The following is a 23,929-nucleotide window of genomic DNA, read 5'->3' on the forward strand; positions in this document are numbered from 1 at the left end:
GCTTCATTTTTATTTTGTTTTGTTAATTAGTCATTTAGTTTGGTTTTTAAAATGCTCCCAAACCTCAATATGATCTTTTCAGATGCCTTGTTTTGTCCATACTTCAACGACATTCTGATGGCGACTTCAATGTCTGCTATCAGCAACAATTAACTGAAAAAAGTCCAAGTCTCCTGATTCCAGCTATTTAAATGTGAATATGTTGTGGTTTCTCTCCTCGTCTCTGACAGTAAGTTGAATATCTTTGGGTTGTCTTGGGTTTGGGAACCACTGAGGGACGTTTCGCTGACCAAACAACTGATGAATTAATTGAGAAAATACCCAGAACAGTTGTTGGTTGCAGCCCTGTTGGTCACCTAGTGCTCTGTGTTTTTGTCTTTGCAGCCTTGTGAAGCCGCCCCTGGTGAATCCTGTTGCTTGTGGGCTCAACAAGGCTGCAGAAAGCAACTCAAAGAATGAAAAGGCGTGACTCCTGGAGGCTCAGGAGATTCGCGTGCGATGTTCCTTGGACAGACCCCTGCCTTCCACGGCGGTGACGGTCTCGTTCAGTAGCCGTCGCCTTTCTTCAGGCAGGTAGAGTAAAACCTGGCAGCCAGATATTGTTTGAAACAGGAGAAGCTCTTCCTGTCAGACACTGTCAGCTGTCACAGTAATGCCTCAGATTTCTTGTTTCGTCCACCCACTAGAGCTTCATGCAGTAATTAAGACACTCAGTAGACCATGCTTCATGAGTCTGATCATTTCTACAGACTTGTTAAAACGTCTCACTCTGTCCTGTATAAGTTCAAGCACTCACAGGGTGAAGGATGCATTCTTGTTCACCTTTACTACTCTGCAGATTTAAGTTAAGTTTGTTTGCGTTATTCAGCCACTGTATATCTCATCTTTCATCTAGCGCATCCTGTAGTGATATATCAGTGAAACCGGTAATACAAACTGTGAATTTCTAACAGCTGTATTTACACAAATTTCAGTATTAAGATACAAGTGAAAGTTCAGGATTCTATAGATCCCATGTGTCAAACTCCCGCGAGATCATTTTACATTGATTTATTGTTATTAATAGTTATAAAAGATAAAATATCAAGCGACCAGCTACTGAGGCAAACCAAGCAGGAGGACATTCGTACACTTGTCACCAGGAGAAGATGGAGGCGGATCGGACATGTGATGCGGGAGGCTAGTAACAACATAGCCAGAATTGCAGTGCACTGGACACCTGAAGGCAAACGAAGCAGAGGGCGCCCGAAAACAACTTGGCACAGGACTGTAGAGAAGGAACTGAGGAAGCTCAATTACAGCTGGAGCACCACTGAAAAACTGGCTAAAGATAGGCAGGGTTGGAAGGATTTCATTGCTGCCCTATGTGCCACACGGGCATGATGGGCAGTAAGTATCATTATTGATGGCCCGACCATACGAAGCGCTGATAACACACAAACTACAGATCCCATAATGCAGTGCAACAGCTGCCTTGCTGAATGATAGGTTAGCTGGGAACATTTCGCGTCATTTAAGTCAAGTGTCTGTTATTGTCAGCAACCCTATGGTAACGTCAAAGCTAGCCCTTAACAACTTTTAAGTTCCACATACCTGTGACTAAATATGTTGTGGCATTGTATATCACTGTGATCAGATCAGTTGAAATGCACACAAATAAATGTTAAACTGAGTCATAGTGTTGTTGAAATTGCACTTACTTTAATCTCTGGTTGTTTCTAATATAATTTTTAAAAGGACAGTTCGTTACATATAAAGATTTTTCTAATATACTTGTTCTCCTTTGCACTAAAACGTCGTAAAAACTTAGACTTATTGTTGCTTCTCTGTAATTATGCCATAAGTTTACTGGTCCAGCCCCTTTGAGATCAAATTAGGCCGTATGGACCAAAATGAGTTTGACGCTCCTCCCCCCCCCCCCCCCCCCCCCCCCCCTCCGTTCTTCTCCCCTACTTTCCTGTCTATAACTATAAAACAATGAATTCCACTGAAACAACTTCTGAAGCTCAATCAGTGTTTTTATGGTGAAATGCCAGAAGAGTAGCTTCAGTCAAAACATCTGGCAGCATCTGTTCATTCCTTCAGTCTGAGCTTCTGGGCATGCTCACAACAAATCTTTACCTCAATGACTCACTCATAGTTGTATTATTGCGTCTGTATTACTAACCCCAGAGGACTCCTTTATTTTATCACTGAAGGATCTCACCGCATTGTGTGACCCCCTTCATGTGCAGATCTCTATGAACCTGCCAATACGACTCAGGCTGAGTTTTCTCAGGGGGTGTGGTGCTGCGACTGCTCAGAGGGAGGATTCAGCGTGTTCAGGCAAGACAAGCTGCCTCTCTTTGCCTTCACTTAACCCTCATTCTCTCAGGAACCCTCAGAGAACCTTGACATTTTAAAGTGTTCTCAGGTTTTTTGTTTTTTTTTCTTCTCCACAATCGATTATGAGCAGAGTGACCGATGTTAAATGAGAATGCAGGACGACGGGGATCCACAGAGAAAACCAGCTGGAGAGATCAGAGTTAAGCCTCCAGGTAAAGTCTGCTTCTATCGTCTATACTACCATCCACTGTGGCTCAGTCAGTCTGTATTCATTTTACTTTTAAAAATAGCTAACTTTGCATGAAAATGACAGTTATTACTCTTCTTTGCTTAACTGCCTTCTTCAGTAATTTTCCTGTTATGTGTCTTTGGCTTGGTGACATCTGATTGCTTAATACAGGGGAGTCAGAATGATTCTAGTCCAGGTTCCACATCCAGTGGACCAGACCAGGAAAATCACAGCATAATGACCTATAAATAACTGTAATTTTTCCTTTAAGTGCAAAATAGTACATTCTGAAAACGTTCACATTTAAGGAATTATCTTTTTACAAAACCTCATGAACAGCTTGAAATTTATGAAGAAAAATAAATTCAATTTCATCAACATTCATCCTCAGTTTATCATTTCCACATTACAACTTCTAGATCACAGAGTGTCTACAAAGGAACACAACATTTAGTCACCTGGAGCTGAACCACGGAGGATTTTACTTTAAGATCAAAAATCATACAAAAAACAAGACAAAATATTACAAAAATGAGATGTAAATTGACAAAAAATGAGACAAACGACACGAAACAAAACAGAGAGCGGCAAGCAATGGAAAAACAAAAAACTAGACAAAAAAATTACACAAATGAGACCAAAAATGACAAAAACTAGAAACAAAGCGACAAAACAATAGGCAAAAAAACAAAACAATAGACAAAAAAACACACAAAATTACAAAAACATGACAAAATATCACAAAACAAAATGACAAAAGAACATTGAACAATCTAGTATTTTACTTTATGATCTAAACAACTCATCATGGTCTAGAAATTATTTTAAATTTATAGTTTTACTAATTTACAATCTGCAGTTAATGTCTTCTCTGTAATTTTTACACTTTGAGGGCCGGATTGGACCCTCTGGAGGACCACTTTTGGACCACGGGCCTCATGTTGGACACCCCTCGTCGAACCCTTCACTATTTTCTTTTATTTGTTATTGCTCTCCATCTAAAATTCTGCATCATGTAAAATATGTGATAAAAACAGACTAAAAAGGAGATTTTTACCACCAAATACCTCAATATCCTAAGACTTATCACGTCCAACACAAAAGCACGGTAAAGTCAAAGCCATCTTTTCAAAAACATTTCTATGAAGGGTCAAAGTGCTGCTTTCTTTCCCCAGATGAGAGGAGAGCAGTGCAGGAGAGAACCTTCACCAGATGGATGAATGTGTTTCTGCAGAGAGTGAGGCTCCGATCAGTACACTTTTACTCCACGCTGTTTTAAAACAAACTAAATCGTCAGTAAGAGTCGTGCTGTCTTCTTCTGTCCAGCATGATCCTCCAGTAGAAGTACACGACCTGTTCACAGACATTCAGGATGGCAGAATACTCATGGTGCTGCTGGAGGAGCTGTCTGGGTGCAAACTGGTAAGAATCACAGCTACAAGACCTGACAGCAAAGCATTAAATAAAGAGTGGAATAAAAGATGTGAATAGAAATGTTTACAAAAAAAAAACATGTACAAAAAATGTGCAAGTGGCAGCGTAGAAATGCTGCCACTTGCACTTTTATTGTACTTTTTTTTGTAAAGATTTCTACAAAAAGAATAGGTAGAAGGCAGATAGAGCAAGACATTATGAGCAACATGAGTTTCTGAAGAAAAATAAGTTCTATTTCATCAACATTCATCCTCAGTTTATCATTTCCACATTACAACTTCCGGATCACAGTGTCTACGAAGGAACACAACATTTAGTCACCTGGTGCTGAACCACAGAGGATTTAACTTTAAAAAAGAAAAAAACAAGACAAAATATTACAAAAATGACACACAAACGACTAAAAGCAAGAAACAAAATGTCAAAATATGAGACAAACGACACAAAAAGTGACAAAAATGTGACAAAGGATGGACAAACATGACAAAAAATGACAGAAGTGTGAAACAAAACAATGCAAAAAAAACCAAGGAATTACAGCAAAACACAGAATGACAAAAACGAGACAAAAGGGTTAGGGTTAGACAAAAGAACAAAGAACAATTTAGTATTTTACTTTATGATCCAAACTCGTCATGGTCTAGACATGATTTTAAATTTATAGTTTTACTAATTTACAATCTGCAGTTAATGTCTTCTCTGTAATTTTTACACTTTGAGGGCCGGATTGGACCCTCTGGAGGACCACTTTTGGACCACGGGCCTCATGTTGGACACCCCTGATTTATGGTCTTCAGATAGTTTTATTTATCTCGTCTTGCTCATTATGGTCCGTTTCACAGCACCAAGATGTCAATGGTCAAATTTCCATGTTGATGCTTCAGACTAGTGATAAAAAAACAATGTGTGATGTCACAGTGGCAATGTTCATCTTTTCTATAAAGTCTGTAGTTTATAGCCGCTAGCATCCATGAAATTAATTTAAAATACTGCCGTTGAAGGTTTGGACACCTCTCTAACTCTACAGCCAGTTAGCTTAGCATGGCACAAGGGTTGCAAGCACAGAAAACAACAATTAGCTTCTAGTAATGTCCACCTGCCAACACTTTTAAAGTTTGTACCATGAAATAGCTGACAAAATGTTATCTGTTAGCCTTAGCTAGCTGTTTTCATAGGTTTATTGTCTGTATGCTAAGCTAAGCTAACTGGCTGTAGCTTTATATTTGCAGTACATGAAAGTAGTACCTATCTTCACATTTCCACAGAACTACTCCCTCCAGTGTTTATGCTGTGCTTCTGTTAGCTTTACAGGTTTCGGTCGTCTTCTCATCGTATTTTCAGGCTGAACAACATTTCCAAGGCCCTGGCTTTCCTGGATGACAGACATGTGAGTGCGTTTACTTGTACAATCTGTGCTGTTGTTTTGACACGTTACATTCTTACTTTCCCTCAAATCTGGAATGACTAGATTACGATCGATGCCTCCTCCCCTCCGTCTCCTAGGTGAAGCTGTTTGGCATCGACGCCTCAGGTGTTGCTGATGGCACGGCATCTGTTGTTCTGAACCTCGTCTGGAACATAATCCTGCATTTCCAGGTCGGTCTTTCCCCGTTAGTTCTCACCCTAATTACTTAATTAATCCTTGTGTCGTCCTGCGGGTCAAATTGACCCGTTTTAAAGTTTAAAAGTGTGGGGAAAATGTGCATTTTCACAGTGAAAACTTCCACATTTTCAACATTTTGGGGAAATTTTTGAACATTTTTTAAGGTAAAAAAGAACTGTTAAAAAAAATGTTTCTTTATGAAATTTGCTGGATTTTGGTGGATTTTTTCCCAAATGTTCTTCAAGAAAATATTAAATCTTTTACTGATATATATGGAATCACTTTAGATATTTTTAGGAATTTTTTGGAAGATTTTTATTCATTTTTAGAAAATATTTACAATTTTTATTTTTTTACTTTTATTTTTTTCTTGCAAAAATTGAGGATTTCAAAAAAAACCTTCAAGGGAAATTTTAAAGGAATTATTGGAACTTTCTTCCTGAAGGTTTTGCAAATTTAAAGTTTGAAAATGTGAAAAAAATATGTATTTTCAAAGTGAAAACTTCCACATTTTCTACGTTTTTGGGAAATTTATGAACATTGTTTGTTGGAAAAAAGATTCATTTTTTCAAAATATTTGCAATTTTTATTTTATTTAATTTTGATTTCTTGCTAAATTTAGGGATTTTTTAAAAATAAAACTTTTAAGGAATTTTCTTCATGAAGATTTTGCAACTTTTAATAAATTTGGGGATTTTTTTGCTGAATTTTTAGATTTTTTTCACACAAGGGAACAATACTTTTTGGTGCCAAAAATGAGGACAACAGGGGGGTTAATGTATTGTCATTGGGGTGTTTGTCTTTGACCGTCCATCCAGGTGAAGGAGGTGACGGGAGGCCTCCAGAGACATTCCAGCCTCTCTTCCTTGTCTGTGAGCAGCTACCCGTCCTCTAGCGACCTCTTAACCTCACCAGATGACGTTGGCAGCTTCTCCTGCAACACTCTGCCAAGCAAAGGCAGAAAAGCTGCCAGGGAGCCAAAGTACCACGGGAAAGCAATTAAGACGCTCCTGCTGTGGGTCCAAAGCTGCACGTCGAAGTGAGTCTGAAACAGATCCAATCGCTTACGGAGTCATTTCTGTCACCCTGAGCACAAGTGTTTCCTCTACAGCCACACTGAGTCAAACTACTTCTGTCAGTTTGCTGAGATTCTGTTCTGCAGAGCAGCCAGACCGAGTCAGCATTAGAGAATGGTCTGACTGCACCTCATTAGCATTATTCTATAGTGCAGGGGTGTCCAACATGAGGCCCGTGGTCCAAAAGTGGTCCTCCAGAGGGTCCAATCCGGTCCTCAAAGTGTAAAAATTACAGAGAAGACATTAACTGCAGATTGTAAATTAGTAAAACTATAAATTTAAAATCATTTCTAGACCATGACAAGTTGTTTGGATCAGAAAGTAAAATACTAAATTGTTCTTTTGTCATTTTGTGTCTCATTTTTGTAAGATTTTGTCTGTTTTTGTTGGTTTTTTGTCTGACTTTTTGTTTCATTTTTGTCGTTTTGTTTCCTTTTTGTCTCCCTATGTTTGTCTTATTTTTGTCATTTTGGGTGTCGCTTTATTCATTGTTTTGTCATTTTTTTCACAGTTTTGATATTTTTTGTTTTATTTGTCCATTTTGTTTGTCATTTTGTAACTTTTTGGGCAATTTTTTGTCACTTTGCTTCTCTCTTTTGTTGTTTGTGTTTGATTTTTGTAACATTTTGTCTTGCTTTTGTTGTTTTTTTCTTTTTTAAAGTAAAATCCTCCATGGTTCAGTTCCAGGTGACTAAATGTTGTGTTCCTTTGTAGACACTCTGTGATCTGGAAGTTGTAATGTGGAAATGATAAACTGAGGATGAAATTGAACTTATTTTTGTTGGCAAATTTCAAGTTTTTATAATAGTTTATGAAAAGATAATTCCTTAAATGTGAACATTTTTGCAGTAAAAGAAAGGAACCATTAGGAGTTGTGGTTATTTACAGGTTATTATTCTGTGGTTTTACTGGTCAGGTTCGCTGGAGATCAGACTGGACTGAATGTAGAACCTGGACTAAGACGAGTTTGACTCCTCTGGTATCGTGGGTTAAATACTGTGGTGTGTTTGTATTTCTTTAAACCAGTCAGAATCAGCTTGGTGGTGGTAAATCCAGGATGTGAAATAGTGGTGGGAACAATGGTTTTGGTGGAGCGTTTGCATCCAAGGAGCCAGCTCTGTCACTAAAATGGAAAACCCAAAGCTGCCCTTCTGCATGATCCAAATACTGGACAACACTTGAAATTTTCCCCGTGTAGGTTTCTGCAAGGAGGTTGTTGCTGTTTTGAAAACATTCACACCAAGATAGTGGATTGCACGTGAGACAGAATCTGCACTTCATCTATCTATGCATGTTCTGTGGCTTTAAATGTGCAGATATGGGGTGGATGTGAACGACTTTGGGAAGAGCTGGAGGAGTGGGCTGGCATTCCTGGCGCTGATTGAATCCATAAACCCAGGCTTGGTTGACCTGAGGGAGAACTTGTCCAGAGAGCCAAGAGAAAACCTCCAACTGGCCTTCATGACAGCCCATCAGAGTCTGGATATACCGCCTCTACTGGAGCCTGAAGGTAAAACTTCCTAGAAGAAGTGTCTGACGTCCATGTAGCCTCATTTACTGAGACAAACGTCTTTCTGAAGGTATCAGCTACCTTCTAAACGGTTCATCTTTGTTCCCACAGATGTGATGTGCAGCTCACCAGACGAGCAGTCCATCATCACGTACGTCTCCATGTTCCTGGGGCATCATTCAGGCACAGATGAGGTCAGTGTTTCTACATCTTGAACAGTAGATATATCAGGAAACTGACACCGTTCCTTATAGGTTTGATGAACTAGCAGCCAGTTAGCAAACCCACATTTTAGCTCAAACTCAATGTAACGGATGGAATGGACTTAAAGCTGCATTCCTTCAGAAAGCCAGCAGGGGGCAAACAAAAAAGGAGTCAGATTGAATAAAAGTCCACAAGAAAAAACAACTACTTCTGACTTGATTTGTTGTCTTCCTGTACATTTTCCTCATGAGTTCATGGTCTCAAATGCTAGGCTGAAGTCTCCATCAATGCAGTATGATGTTAATTTTGTAAACTCTGGTCAGATTTACAGTGAAATAGATGTTAAAGCTGAGTTTATCATATTCTCATGATTGATCATTTCTCCAGTATGGGTATGTGTTGTTTATTGTTTATTGTTTATTTATTAGGATTCCCATTAGCTATACCTTTTGGTTAGCTATTCTTCCTGGGGTCCTTGTCAAGATCTCACATCACTTATGTCTGGTTTTCAACTGAAAATGGCGACGGCAAAACTGTTTGTATTCAGAGCATTTTTCTGTCTGGACATGATTTACCTGAAAGAAAGAAACAATAGATTTAATTTAAAAACTGATGTCACAAAATACTTTGCAGACAAAACAACATCAAACCTTTAAGATGACGTAATAAAAACACAGATTAAAATGCAAATATATCAGATAAGAAAAGCAGGAGAGTATAACGTTGTTGAGAAGTCTCTTAAAAATGCCGCTTGAGTTGCATGATTTAATGGTGAAGGGTCGAACCCTAACCCTAACCCTAGCAAATGCACAGAGTCTGAAAGATAATAACACAGATTTGAAACTGAATTCTAAACCCCACTGACAGCCAATGAAGAAAGAACACTTTAGGACTCTCAGGGTTTTCCTCTGACAGGAGCGGCAGCGTATTGAATCGTCTGAGCAAGTTTCTCAACACGTCTTTACTGTGTGGTTTCTGCAGGTCCTCTGGAGCGTTCTCAGGCTCCAGCATGTCGTGGATTTTAGCGATCATTGAGGTTGGTTAGATTATGAGATCCTCACAGTTCCCAGACAAGTAGAGCTGAGCGAGATAGAAGGAGGCTACAACTAGCAGGAACAGGCTCCTAATGGGCCCTTTTCTGATTCCATATTATCATCTCAGTGTGCTAAAACAATGACAGAAAGCTGCTACTTTGCTTTACGTTGCTGTCGGATGTTACTCCAGTTTCATGAGCGTGTAGGGAACAGAACGATGGAGGCGCTGTTGTGTTTTGAGTTGTTGATGGTTACAGAATGGAGGGAAGGAAAACGGTTCGTGCTGTCCTGAGTTTTATCTAGCAACGTGAATTTCAGAGCTGCTCAGGTCCTCTAAAAACAGCCCTGAAAGAGGATCTATAAGAAAGATTTTGAGGTTAAAACACGCAGGTTTTAATGCTCTAAATTGGTCTACAAGTTCCTAGATCAGGGGTGTCCAACATGAGGCCCGTGGGCCAAAAGCGGTCCTCCAGAGGGTCCAATCCGGCCCTCAAAGTGTAAAAATTCCAGAGAAGACATTAACTGCAGATTGTAAATTAGTAAAACTATAAATTTAAAATCATTTCTAGACCATGACAAGTCGTTTGGATCATAAAGTAAAATACTAGATTGTTCTTCTGTCATTTTGTGTCTCATTTTTGTGATATTTTGTCTGTTTTTGTTGTTTTTTGTCTGACTTTTGTTGTCTCATGTTTTTGTCGTTTTCTTTCTCGTTTTTGTCTTTTTTGTTTCCTCACTGTCTTGCTGTGCTTTTTGTCTTTTTTCGTCATTTTGTGTTTCGCTTTATTCGTTGTTTTGTGTATCATTCTTGTTGTTTTGTGTTTTTTCCTCACTTGTGTTGTTAGTCTATTTTTTTGTTGTTTTGTTTCTCACTTTTGCCATTTTTTTGTCTAATTTTCATCACTTGTCCATTTTTTTTGTTGGTTTCTAACTTTTTTGTCAGACTTGTTTTGTTTCGTGTCGTTTGTCTCGTGCTTTTGTAATATGAGTTTGACACCGCTGGTCTAGAACATCAAAATGCTTTCTATTAATCAACAAAGGTAAATGCATTCCCAAAACTGTGAACTAAAGATATTTATCTCTCACTCCACTGCGATGCCTTCTATTACAGGACCATACAACAGATGTAGAAGCTCCTGAGATCCCCAGCTTCAGATCCGTGGAGCCGGTCGTCTTTGGGGAGACTCTCGCCGATGATCCAGAAGCCCAAGCTTTGCTCAAAGGATTGGAGAAGAGCAGCGAGCAGCAGCTGTGGAGGCGGTGGTCCAGGAGATCTTCAGGAAGCCCTCGCGTCACCTCGGTTCATGTGAACGGAGCCCCCGAACTCTCCTCCAACAGCGGCGACCAAAGCAGCGTGTTCAACAGAAACAAAGGAAGGAGTCGGAGAGTTTTCCAGCCGCCCAGTCCGCTGGACGCCGGCGTCAATGACCAGGAGATCCGACTGTGGCTGGAGAAGGGTTCCGATCAGAGCTACGGCAAGAAAAGAGTGGACGAAAGTCACCTTTCATTGAGCTCTGAGGAAGGAAGCTACAGCGTGTCGGCGCTGGACTCAGACGAGGAGGACGCTTACAGCTACATACTGGATCTGAACAAAGAGGTGTTTCAGCCGTATAATCACCCCAAAAGACCAGTAGAAAAGGTGGAAGAGGAAACAGCTGAGGAACTCAACGAAGAGTCCAAACATCTGGAAGGACAGGAGACGTTTAACGGTGATGAATGTGAAAATCAGGAAGGCTACGCGGCACAGAATGCAGATTCTGATCTAAAATCAGAAGTCAGCGCTCAGTCGCTGAATCACAAGAAGTATGATTTGGACAGAAATGAGAGAAGCTTCAGAGAGAAATCAAACTATAGAGCCGGGTTTGATTTGGAGTCTGAAAGGAGAAGCAAAGAAGAAGAGCAGACACTTGTTAGAGGACGAAGTAATGATAACGGTGATTATTTCAAGGCAGAGAGAGAGGAGATGGAAAACGCTCGACTGGCAAAGGATGGATGTGACAAAACACAAGATGATGGAGTGGAAGCAGAGGTTTGTGAAGTGGGTAATTGGCAGAAAGAGGCTGAGGAAGGAGAAGGAGAGCTCTCTGAAAAATGGGGACAAGTGAGTGAATGGAGAACAGTTCAGGAAGAAGACGAGGGAGAAGATCTGACGAGATCTGAAGAAGGGCAGGGTTTAGGTAATGAAAGAGAAGAAGTAGAAGAGATAGGAAATCAGAACGGGCCGAATTTAGAAAGTTTGGAGGTAGGAGTGAAGGAAGAAATATTAACTGACGATCCTGAATCCAAAAGGAGTGAAAACACAGAGGAAAGTGACAGGAGAGATGATGCTGTCAGTATGGATTCAACCAAGAACTGTAGAGACGTAGAAAAGACTGGAGACACCGAGGAAGAGGTAAATTCAACAGATTTTGAGCCACGAGACAGGAAAGAGACAGAAATGGAGATCAGACGACACAGAGATGTGATGATAACAGACTGTCTTGGTGAAACTACACCAGAAATGGATACTGACGTCCATGATGGTGGTAAAAACTGGACTCCTGTCTGCAGTGAAACCTCTGAGTCCTTCAGGTGATCATTTATTATCATTATTTCGTTTCACTAAATCTCCCTCCTGTCACACTGATTTAGCGTGACACATTATTGGTCTACACTTGCTTCCAGAATGTACTTTTTTGCATATTTTGAGATATTTCATTAGAAAAAAGCGAATGGAAATGGCATTATTTAGAAAACATTTTCATCAAAAAAGTTTGTCTGAGGTGGTTTTTGACTTTTTTGTTAAAAAAAAAAAAAAGTAAATGCGCTTCAGACGGAAACCTCCCTATCAAATAAAATACTAGCGGACTGACAAAGGGTTTTTCTCCTGTTTATTCAGCCCTACCTAACATAGACTGTACCACCAGTCTAGTTTATTCATTCCAAAGCAGCTGTTGGAAATATGCTAACTCACATTATCGTTTTTAAAATCATTTCAAAAGATTTGTCTCAAAATGAGTTGGAAATTATGTGGAAACAGCCCCTTTAAACCAGGCCTAAACCAGCGGTGCTGTAATGGTAGAATGAGCAACAACACACAATCTTTGCACATGTGCGACTTGCATTAACTTGTTAAAAATAGTTCAAAATGTACTCTGAAAATTTTTGTACCAATTTGCTTCTCTTTCAAAAACATTTTACGATAAAGATTAACTGATGAGTTTGGCAGATTTATCTTAAGGCTGTGGTTTGCAGGATCTACAGGATCTCTTCTGTTTTACCACTTTAGCCATCTTTGCTCCTGTCACATTTTTAATCACTGTGGGCTAGGATGTCCGATATTGGCCTTTTGACCGATAACCGATATGCCGATATTGTCCAAGTCTCAATTTCCGATTCCGATATCAACCGATATCTGTGGGCTGTTTAACTAATTCTAGGTAACATTCCATATTTCCTGTGGTGGAATTAACACATTATGCCTCTTTTTATTGTGATGCCCCATTGGATGCATTCTCAGATGGAAAAATTGTCTGTAAAGTAAGAAAACTACTTCAACTGAGGTTTTTTGGAAAAAAACGACATATTACTCCCTTTAAAAAAATTTGTCCCAAACAACAGTTCAGTGTCCCTCCCTCTATGAGTCGGTAAATCAGTTTTCATTATAGGCAAAAAAAAAAACCCTGATAGCGATATTGGCCGATATTACATTTTTATGACAATATCAGGCCGATAATATCGGTGGGCCAATATTATCGGGCATCCTTACTGTGGCCTCATTTTTCACTGCAATATAAAGTCCTCCTCTATGAAAACAGAACAAATTTAGCTAGAAGTAGAGTGAAGTCATCAGTGTGTTTTATGCAGTATGGCACAGCTATAATACCAGTAATTTTATATTTATGTATATTATCCATTTTACAAAAACTGAAAAAGCCTGGAGTCAATATGTACTGCATTTTCCAAGTGCTAACAAGTGCTACCAATACTGGAAACAGAAATGCTGCTCTACATACTACAGATATTTTATTCTTCAGATTACATTTTTGTCCATACCCCTCACCTATCTGCTGTGTGTGAACAGCCTTCAGTAGAGTCAAAAAGTCCCTTCATTTTTGCATTATGACTGTTGATAGCAGCAGAGTCAAACATGACTTCTAAGCTGCATCATAAGTGCATAATTTTGTGTTTTTACAGAGGCTGGTTAGCTCACATTCATTATCTTTGGTGATTTTATTTTAGTGAGACATGTAGAATAAAATAATTTTAAATGCATATCATGATTTTAAGCCCGTATTTATACTAACTATACGAAAACAGAAGGAAGTTGTAAATCTGACAACTCTTTCTAGTTTCTGGTTCTTTATGGATTTCAGTGGTTAATGTGACTTTTAAACACCGTGAATGTGAATCTAACGCTCCTGTTTTCATCCACTCTGTCAGCAGTGAAGGAGGATTCAGCCTTCAGTCCTGTGACATCACTCCATCAGAGCTGGAGATGCTCCTGGTCCTGTGGATTCTGCTCTACTGCTGCCTCATCCTACCTCAGATGAACCTCTGAGTGCTCCCCTCCCGTTAACAAATGCTTATTAGCCCGGTTTGCTCTAATGAGCCAAACAGGGACACCTAGAGCCGAGGCCGACTCTTTATCTGTGTCGCTAAATTTCCCTCAGGGCGTTGTTTAATGATTATATTTGCCTCACGCTGCCAGCATATTTTGTAAGAACTCGGGCTATAGTTGCAGATAAAGCTGTAATCCACATTATTAGGCACATTTTCAGCTGCTTTTCCTGTCAGCATTGCACCTTTAAGCTTCATTTAATCGGCCACATGGTGGCGTCGCAGCATCACGGCAGCGACCGTCTGTTCTGCTTCCTGCCGAATCCCACATGAGCTGCTGTTTAATTAGAGGCTGGACTGACGTGCTGAGATTCACATGATAATATTTAATGAGAACTTTGACATTTCTCAGACTCTCGCTGTGCTCAGAACTATAGAGTTCCATTGTTCTCCGCTCAGATGATGGTTGAAGCAGATTATGAGCTTTTTTCATGACATTTTTATGTGATATAAACAACAATGTGGCTTCTTGATCTGTTTCATTCTACTAAACCAGGGGTGTCCAACATGAGGCCCGTGGTCCAAAAGTGGTCCTCCAGAGGGTCCAATCCGGCCCTCAAAGTGTAAAAATTACAGAGAAGACATTAACTGCAGATTGTAAATTAGTAAAACTATAAATTTAAAATCATTTCTAGACCATGACGAGTTTGGATCAGAACGTAAAATACTAGATTGTTCATTTTTCTTTTGTCGTTTTGTCTCATTTTTGTCATTATTTGTCTTGTTTTTGTTGTTTTTTTGTCTGACTTTTGATGTTTGTCTCAAGTTTTTGTAATTCTGTTTCTTGTTTTTGTCATTTTGTGTTTCCTCTTTGTCTCGCTTGTGTTTCTGTCTTATTTTTGTCATTTTGTGTTTTGCTTTAATTCCTTATTTTGTGTTGTATTTTGTCATTTTGTTTCTTTTTTGTCATTTTTGTCTCGTTTGTGTCATTTGTGTAATTTTTTGTCATTTTTGCCCATTTTTGGTTGCTTTCTAACTTTTTAATCAAATTTTTTATCTCTTTCTTTTGTTTCTCGTGTAATTTGTCTCATTTTTTGTCATTTTGTGTCTCATTTTGCAATATTTTGTCTTATTTTTGTTGTTTTTTTGTCTTTTTTGTCTGACTTTCGTCATGTCTCTCATGTTTTTTGTTTTGTATTTTTTTGGCTCATTTTTGTTGTCTACTTTTTTGTCGTTTTGTTTCTCGCTTTTGTCATGTTCCGTCTCGTTTGTGTCATTTGTATAGTTTTTTGCCTCATTTTTGATGTTCTGTCCATTTTTTTTGTCGCTTTGTGACTTTTTTGTCAAATTTTTTGTTACTTTTTTGTTTCGTGTCATTGTGTGTCATTTTTGTAATATTTTGTCTTGTTTTTTTATTGTTTTTTGTCCAGGTGAAATCCTCTCTGGTTCAGGTCCAGGTGACTAAATGTTGTGTTCCTTTGTAGACACTCTGTGATCTGGAAGTTGTAATGTGGAAATGATAAACTGAGGATGAATGCTGATGAAATTGAACTTGTTTATCTTCAGAAATGTCAGGTTGTTCATGATGTTTTGTAAAAGATAATTCTTTAAATGTGAAAAACAAAGGAACCATTAGGAGTTGTGTTTTTTTATAGGTTATTATGCTGTGGTTTTACTGGTCCGATCCACTGGAGATCAGACTTCGCTGTATGTGGACTCTGGACTAAGATCAGTTGGACACCCCAACACCAGACAGAATCAGGACTGTAAATACAGCATTTCCAGACATGTATTTCTCATGTATAATTCCTGCTGGTGGGTACACAGTTGAGTTGGAGCAAAATAAAAGTATCTGTGAGTTACATAAGAGTTCAAAATCCATGTTGACCAGAATTAAGGAGGGGAATGGGTATGGGATGTCCTCGCTGTCCTCCGCCGAACAAACACACACTCATTCATCGCCGGTGAAATTCTCAGAACCTAAAACCAGGCCACCGTTGTTTGCGCAGAGCTGGACCCGCAGGTCAGAAGCTCAGCCCCTGGAGATCGATGTGCTTTCCACACCGCCGTCCCCGCACCGAGCCACGAGAACAACACTTCCCCAAAGCAGGCCGGCGATCTGGGCCAGGATGGCGAGAGGAGAAGCAGTGATGCCTGCCGTGTGTGCTTTCCTGATGGCACTGCTAGCATGTTCCTCGGTCCACGGGAACCAACGAGAGCCCGACCGGCTGCTCAACACGTCTGCCCTGAACGCAGCCTTGGCCTTTGAACCCTACCGTGACCTGGCGACCAGAACCGCCGCAGACCCCGGAGCCCAGCAGCAGCAGCAGCAGAACATCCTGTTCTCGCCCCTGGGCCTGGCATCGGCTCTCGCTCTGCTGTGTCGAGTGTCCGGGTCCGAGAGCCGGAGCCAGGCCCTGGAGGCCCTGGGGTTGGCGGCCAACGCCACGCAGCAGAGCGTGGAGGCCACCGTATCAGCTCTCACAGATCTGCAGCTCGGCCTCCAGCAGGAAGGGGGTGGAGCTTCTGATGCTGGGATTGGTGGAGCAGGGGAGGATGCTGGAGACAGAGCTGGGGATGGGGCAGAGGATGGAGCTCGGTTAAAAGTGTGGAGCAGCCTGCATGTCGATGGAAAACCCTCCACAGACTTTAAGAGTTTTCTGCTCAGTGGACACCATGTCTTCAACATGAGCTACGAGACGCTGATGAAAGACTTTCAAGGCTCCAACAAACTTATACTCAACAATTATGTGTATTTCAAAGGTAGCTCTATGTTTTATAAATGATAATAGTTTTCAGTCCCTCCAGGATTTCGTGACGTTTTTCCAGATTGTTGCGGCCCAAAAATGTCTGAATTTCTGGCAGCTTTTCGAAAAAAATTGCGATGTTTTGAGCATATTTGTTGCTGTGAAATTGCAGGAGACAGTGACAGTTGCTGTAAAGTTGTTAGAACATGTTTCAGCATTTTAAAAGACAGCATTTCTTCCTAAACTAATTCTGTAACCCATTTCCACAAACTGGAACACCACAGTGAGAAACTAGCAGCAGCCAGATCCTGGTTTAACATGAAGTGGTTGGTAGATTTAATCACTAAATGATCATTTACTGTTGAATGGATCATATTTGGACACATCTGCAGTGGCTTAAAAAGTTAATTTCACATCCTGGTATTCACACACGTGTTCACACACACACGCTCACGGCTCGTCACGTCATTAATGAATCTAACTTTCCTTCATTCTTTCAGAGCTCCAACAGATCTGGATCAACAGCTTCTGTCACGGTGATTTATACTGATAGAGGTCTGGTAGAGGTCTGTTACTGGTCTGGTAGAGGTCTGGTAGAGGTCTGGTAGAGGTCTGGTACTGGTCTGGTACAGGTCTGGTAGAGGTCTGGTAAAGGTCTGGTACTGGTCTGGTAGAGGTCTGGTACTGGTCTGGTACAGGTCTGGTACAGGTCTGGTAAAGGTCTGGTAAAGGTCTGGTACTGGTCTGGTACTGGTCTGGTAAAGGTCTGGTAGAGGTCTGGTACTGGTCTGGTACAGGTCTGGTAGAGGTCTGGTAAAGGTCTGGTACTGGTCTGGTAGAGGTCTGGTACTGGTCTGGTAGAGGTCTGGTAGAGGTCTGGTACTGGTCTGGTACTGGTCTGGTAGAGGTCTGGTACTGGTCTGGTAAAGGTCTGGTACTGGTCTGGTACAGGTCTGGTAGAGGTCTGGTAAAGGTCTGGTACTGGTCTGGTAGAGGTCTGGTACTGGTCTGGTAGTGGTCTGGTAGAGGTCTGGTACTGGTCTGGTAAAGGTCTGGTACTGGTCTGGTACAGGTCTGGTAGAGGTCTGGTAAAGGTCTGGTACTGGTCTGGTACAGGTCTGGTAGAGGTCTGGTAAAGGTCTGGTACTGGTCTGGTAGAGGTCTGGTACTGGTCTGGTAGAGGTCTGATAGAGGTCTGGTAGAGGTCTGGTACTGGTCTTCTTGTTTGTTTTCCACCACGATACTTAACAGTTTAGCTCTGCTTTGGTGGAGAACATCAGGGAATAGTTTTTCATGTCTTTAGTGGTAATTTTTGTTGGTAAATGAGAGACATTAGAATGGGACATGTCTGCATCTTCACACCAGAAACAGGAAGTGAATTCAGTGATGTACGTGCATTACGTTTCCGCTGGGGACTGCCATCATTGGTGGAACTCACGGGAGGCGGGGCAAAATTGCGGAAAAGTTGCGGTGATTGGACAAAATTGTAGAATTCACGGAGATTGATTGAATTCGCGTGAATTAGTGCGATCACAACATCGAGAATTCATGGAGGGACTGAGTTCTATTCAACCAGACAAGTATCTCTTCAGAGATGTCATTCCAGACGGATTAGGAAATGCATATTTAGAATCAGTTTTTTGGCTATTTATCTTCATCTCGCATCCATCAGGTCTCCATCCATTCCAGCGGCGCCACACGGTGCTCCGGAGCTTCCAGCTGAACGCTACCACCACCGTGGAGGTTCCCATGATGTTCATGGACGACTCATCGGAGGTGATGATGCTGTACGACACCAACTGCTCGGCCACCGTGGTTCGGCTGCCTGGTTCGGATCGTCCGGCCTCGCTGCTGCTGCTGCCCAAAGCAGAGGTGCAGCCTCTGGAGGACTGTCTCTCTGACGGACGCATGAGCTTCTGGCTGAGCAACCTGAAGCCGGGGTAGGTGGGGAATCCAAAAATGAAACTCGTGCTTCCTGCTCATTGTTAGGTGTTCTTCATGGCTTACATTGACGGTTGTGTCATCCTCACAACACAATTGCACCATTTTGCATCCCAGTTTGAACTGCTGCATTGGCTGAATGCAGGAGGAGCTGTTTGCATGAACTACTAGAGTACATTTACTCAAGTTACTCTACTATATGTCAGGGGGATATTGTAACATTAAATATCCAGTCTAGTTTCAACACAGTTTGGACAAATGTTGGATCATTCTGGGCAATTCTGAGTTCATTTGGAGGATATTTGTTCCAAAGCAGTTTAGACAGTGTTTAGGTGATTTTGGACATGATTCAAGTTATTTTGGGCCATTTTGAGTCAATTTAGACAACTTTAAAAGCATTTTTAAACAGCTTTAATTGTTTCCACAATAAATAATAACCGAATTTGTAAAGACATGATCATAATGACGATTAAAAAAACATCTTTACTTTTAATAAAATGCATGCAGATATATCCCATGGACTTCAAAAGTCCCTCAATTATAGATTGACCCGGAGTCATTTTGGAAAATTTTTATGCCGTTTTCAACAAGTTTTATGTCAGTTTGGATTGTTCCTTGTCATTTTGGATAATTTCTGTGTCTTTGGGATCATTTTCAAGTCATTTAGAACAAGTTTCATGCCAATCTGGACTATTTTTCTGTAACTATGGAGTATTTTAGTACACATGTATGCAAGATATATCCCGTGGACTTCAAAAGTCCATCAACTGTATATTCACCCATCTGTAACACTGGTCCAGTGTTATATAAAATGTTGAAATGCTCCATATCATGACTTCAAGTCAAGAATCTGAGCACTTTCTCTACTGCTGTTTGCAAAATACTGTGACTATGTGGGACAAATACAGTTAATTACACAAATAGATCTCCTTTATCTTAAGTCCCAGTAGTTCTGGATAATTCTCAGACCACGTAAGAACAAAAACTTTTAACGGTGAGGTACTTTTAGGTTTTTTAAACACCCTAAATCCAGTTCCATTTACCTCCACTGTTTCTGCTCAGATGGTGATTTTAATATGAGGATGTTGGGATGAAGGTCAGCACCTTTACAGCATTTGTCCGTAATAAATGGTGTTTGCTTATTCCTGAGTATGCAGAGCTCCGTCACCCCTGCAGTCTGTTGTTCGGCAGCATGATGAACGACGCCGAGCGGGTTCTAAGTCAGCAATAATTACTGCTCTCTGTACATCAGAGAGGGAAAGCCTGCAGCTCGGGTCCCACACGCTGTAACAAGACAGCTTAGAGCAAATCCATTAACACATCGATTGTTTGTTTCCACAGGCGAGCAGAAATCCGTTTGCCTAAGTTTCAACTCAGGAAATCCTACAGTTTAGAGAGGCTCCTGAGGAACGCCGGGGTATCTTCCGTGTTTTCCCGCTCAGCCGACTTCTCCGGAATATCGCAGAAGAAGACGCTGGAACTCATCAAGGTTAAGAACGAGCTGAATGTTTTTCTTTGCTGATGTGAGAAACTGTGAAGCTATCAGGCAGGAATGGTTTTTGTGGAGAATGATGCATTTAGAGCAGGGGTGTCCAACATGAGACCTGTGGTCCAAAAGTGGTCCTCCAGAGGGTCCAATCCGGCCCTCAAAGTGTAAAAATTACCGAGAAGACATTAACTGCAGATTGTAAATTATTAAAACTATAAATTTAAGATAATTTCTAGACCATAACCAGTTGTTTGATCATAAAGTGCACCCCTGGACACCCCTGATTTAACCAAATCATTTTTATGACGATGCAGATTCTCAGATGTGGGAAAATGTTCAGCTTTACGTGACTAAAACCACTGAATGAAGCTGTGTAGTTCTCGACAGCATTCAGCTGGTGATGCAGAAATCGCATTAATATGTTTTTATACTTGGTCCTGATTTGCTGCAAAGTTGGTTTTCACTGCAGCTAATAGAACACAGATGAGAAAATGGATCATTTTATCAGTCACATTAGAAATAAGTATCTGCACTGATGGCTAAAATGAATATATTAACACCCAATTAATGGTTTTCTACCAGCATTCCTCTCTTACATCGTTAGCAGTGGCACCACTTTTTATATTGCTGTTGTTCTCCGTTATAACAACCCGTTGGCTGAATTTGGTGAGACACAGTTGGTCCATTTTGATTCAGAAAGGTCACATGACGCGTTAAATGCATCCTTTCATGTGAGTGTAAAGCAGAACAAAGTTACAAAGAAAGCTGATAACCACCTTTGTGATACCTGTTATCTCTGACTGAAGTTTTAGGTTTTGTTGAGGCGACTTCTACAAAGAAAGTCTGACTCTATCAAACTTGTTTTATGGTGCGACTGTCTGGAAAGGTTCGAGGAGTACAAAAAGTTTGAATGGACTTCCAAACTGTCCAGATACCAAGCTTATCACTAAAACGTAGCCCTATAAGCTGCAGTCAATTCCAGCCATTTTCAGTACAAAAAAATCGCTAATATTCTATTTGTAAATAAAAATATGACGAGAAATACAGGGAATATTGGACACGCATCGCGAGGTGCATTTCCTTGAAAACGATCTATTCGTGGATTATATACCGACTTCAGGACATGTTTTGGACAAAATATTTTACTGGTTTGTGTCGTCTGGATGTAAAAGGTTGGATTATGGCCGTTTTTTGTGGAATATTTTCATCTGTGTGTAATAATGAACCCGGAAATGTGAGTCGCGCTGTGTACGTTGAAGCCGTGTATAGAGAAAGGATGGATGGATATTCGCTGTTTGTCGGACAAATGTGTTTATATTACCCGGTGTGGTAATCACATCTGAAAGTGGTTTATACCGGCGGATTCATGAGAATCTAAGCTTTCCATTGGCGTATAGTGTTTGTATAATCGCGTTTGCAGCTTCAGACTTTTAAGGAAATGCTTATGCAGATCTCAAAGCGTCGCGCGGGCGGAACACTGAAGCTTTTAGCCACCAGAGGTTAGATAAGAAAACAACAAAACACTTTAGGCAAAAGCAAACAGAGGTACAAGCCTTCAAAAGCTTAAATGCTATTTATGAAATCACACACAGAATCAGCACTCACACTGGTTAGCATCAGTTAAACATCCATACCAACCACATTTCTGTCTTCAGGCTCCTCATGAGGTTCTGCTGGAGGTTGAAGAGACCAAATCAGAAAACGGGGCGAGACCCGACATCATGCTGGACTTCTCCGTCCCCCCGAGAATAACCTTCGACAGACCGTTCATGCTGATAATCTATGACGATCTCACGGGGCTCATCCTGCTCATCGGGAGAATTATCGATCCCACTAAGGTCTAGATGAGCGACAACATCACAGCCTTTTTAAATCCTGTTTTTATTCTCTGTATTGATGAAACACTGCATTCAGTCACAGAATGTGTCAGCTCTGGTCTGAATCTGTTCCAGTAGCACAGCATGTCATTTAGAAAAAAAGCAGCGGAGTTGCAAAGTGCATTTTGTTTTTCAAACATTACAGGATGATTTATAGTTTATTTCTCCATTTTCTCAAAATGATGAAAAGACATTTAAATGGTAGCAATTTATCCCTGTGACTGAATCTCTGCTATTCTTGCAAAAACATAAAACACTTTTTCTTCCATTACAAAAGCATTTTCTCTTTTGTCATTTTTTTCCTGCTCTGAAACCCATTTCCTCCTGTAACATCTCTTTATCGTCTTATGCAATTATTGGAAATTGCTTTGCAAGAGCATCCAGGCTTATTCGCCAACGCAGAGAAAAAAAAGAATGAGGGAAACGCTCATGAAATAGTGTCCCATTTTCCCTGTGTTGTAGGGTTTCAGTAGCTCTGGGACATTAGCTCATTTTTACCTCAGACAGACAGCCTTGTGAAGGTATCGCGATGATATTTAGCTCATTGAGGGGATGATGAATAGAGGCTGGTTTGATGAATAGGACAGCAGATCTATCACAAGTAACAGAAATGTCAGCCTATTAATCAGGAAGGGTTCCACTGACACACAGAAAACCTTCAGTTTGTGAGCCGTTTGAAAGAGTGAGGGGTCCCCAGAGATGAGCGGCGACGACCTGACGAGCGGCGATTGGCCGAGTGTGCAGAGGTGAGGCAGCTGGCGAGGTCTGAACTTCCTTTTCAAGCCCTCTGTATTCATTCTTCACCAAATATTTCTGTCACTTTTCATGTGAACACCAGATTGTAAATGGCCTCCAGGAAAGACGGTCTGAAAATATATGCCGCCGTCCCCATATTTAGATAAAACTGTGCCTCATCTGTCCGCAATAGACGACTTTTTGTACCACCTTTGAACATGGTGTGTAGACTTTAGGGTGGCTGCAGGAGATTCGTCCACTGGAATATTTAGAACATGTGAGTCGGCAAATACAAGCAAGAAAGAACCAGAAGACATTAAATAGAGCGTTAGAATTTTGTTAGTCAAGCCTACTGTTGCATCCAAAATGATTGAACCCCCCCCCCCCCCCCCCCCCGACGTTTGTGACATTCTGGCAAAATGAGCAACATTACTACTGCAGGCGATTACTAAATCATGTAAGAGGTCAATCAATCAATCAATCAATCAGTCAAAGGTTATTTCTACAGCCTTTTATAACAGCCCAAGTGCTTCACAGTGGAAAACAAGAAAATGACTTAAAACAATACAGCAACTTAAAGCAGGACAAACAGTCACACACACACCCAGGAGCAAATTTAGAATAATCGATTAACTTCAGCGCATTTTTGGACTATGGGAGGAAACTGGAGTACCTGGAGGAAACCCACACATGCACAGGAAGAACATGGAGAGTCCATGCAGAAAGAAGGCCGGGACACGAACCGAGGATCTTCTAACTGCAAGGTGAGGTGAACAGTTAGTTTTTTGACGTATAATACCAAAACAAAAATCAAGATTTCATTCATAATCCATCCAAAATTTCAACTTTGCTTTTTTGCAGAATTCTTCAACCCCCAGTGAGGCTCTATCTTCAGGTCCTATGAGGCTGTATCTTCAGGTTCAATGAGGCTGTATTTTCAGGTTCAATGAGACTGTATCTTCATGTCCTATGAGGCTGTATCTTCAGGTCCTATGAGGCTGTATCTTCAGGTCCTATGAGGCTGTATCTTCAGGTCCTATGAGGCTGTATCTTCAGGTTCAATGAGGCTGTATCTTCAGCTCCTATGAGGCTGTATCTTCAGGTTCTATGAGGCTGTATTTTCAGGTTCAATGAGACTGTATCTTCATGTCCTATGAGGCTGTATCTTCAGGTTCCATTGAGGCTG

The 23,929-nt window shown here is 40.8% G+C and overlaps 2 protein-coding genes and 1 non-coding gene across 7 annotated transcripts in view; all 3 read left to right on the plus strand.

The window, feature by feature from the left end:
* Window positions 1–70: 70 nt before the first annotated feature.
* Window positions 71–23,929, plus strand: part of clmnb (calmin b) — a 214,117-nt gene continuing 190,258 nt past the window's right edge. For 2 of the 5 annotated variants that reach the window (XR_007936713.1, XR_007936712.1), the window contains exons 1-12: window positions 71–1,389; window positions 2,235–2,325; window positions 2,456–2,537; window positions 3,730–3,791; window positions 3,881–3,976; window positions 5,292–5,375; window positions 5,492–5,584; window positions 6,410–6,630; window positions 7,984–8,177; window positions 8,289–8,371; window positions 10,527–11,986; window positions 13,838–15,405. Coding sequence is in view for 3 of the 5 variants with exons in the window: in XM_051936564.1 (XP_051792524.1) it covers window positions 2,471–2,537; window positions 3,730–3,791; window positions 3,881–3,976; window positions 5,292–5,375; window positions 5,492–5,584; window positions 6,410–6,630; window positions 7,984–8,177; window positions 8,289–8,371; window positions 10,527–11,986; window positions 13,838–13,955 (2,478 nt within the window). In the remaining 2 variants the exon portion in view is untranslated. Of the gene's footprint in view, window positions 1,390–2,234; window positions 2,326–2,455; window positions 2,538–3,729; window positions 3,792–3,880; window positions 3,977–5,291; window positions 5,376–5,491; window positions 5,585–6,409; window positions 6,631–7,983; window positions 8,178–8,288; window positions 8,372–10,526; window positions 11,987–13,837; window positions 15,832–23,929 lie in introns of those variants that run through there. The other 3 variants (XM_051936564.1, XM_051936566.1, XM_022210339.2) reach the window with 3 other exon arrangements.
* LOC127530427 (small Cajal body-specific RNA 13) lies at window positions 376–652 on the plus strand. Its single transcript, XR_007937017.1, has one exon. It is a non-coding gene; the product is annotated as a small Cajal body-specific RNA 13 (non-coding RNA).
* Window positions 15,582–22,287, plus strand: LOC110962391 (alpha-1-antiproteinase 2-like). The gene is made up of 4 exons (XM_022210342.2): window positions 15,582–16,717; window positions 18,374–18,641; window positions 19,984–20,131; window positions 21,787–22,287. The coding sequence occupies exons 1-4, from the start codon at window positions 15,742–15,744 to the stop codon at window positions 21,973–21,975; spliced, it is 1,581 nt and encodes a 526-aa protein (XP_022066034.2). The 5' UTR covers window positions 15,582–15,741; the 3' UTR covers window positions 21,976–22,287.

The sequence above is a fragment of the Acanthochromis polyacanthus genome, chromosome 16 (assembly GCF_021347895.1).
Source record: "Acanthochromis polyacanthus isolate Apoly-LR-REF ecotype Palm Island chromosome 16, KAUST_Apoly_ChrSc, whole genome shotgun sequence".
Classification (NCBI taxonomy): domain Eukaryota; kingdom Metazoa; phylum Chordata; class Actinopteri; family Pomacentridae; genus Acanthochromis; species Acanthochromis polyacanthus.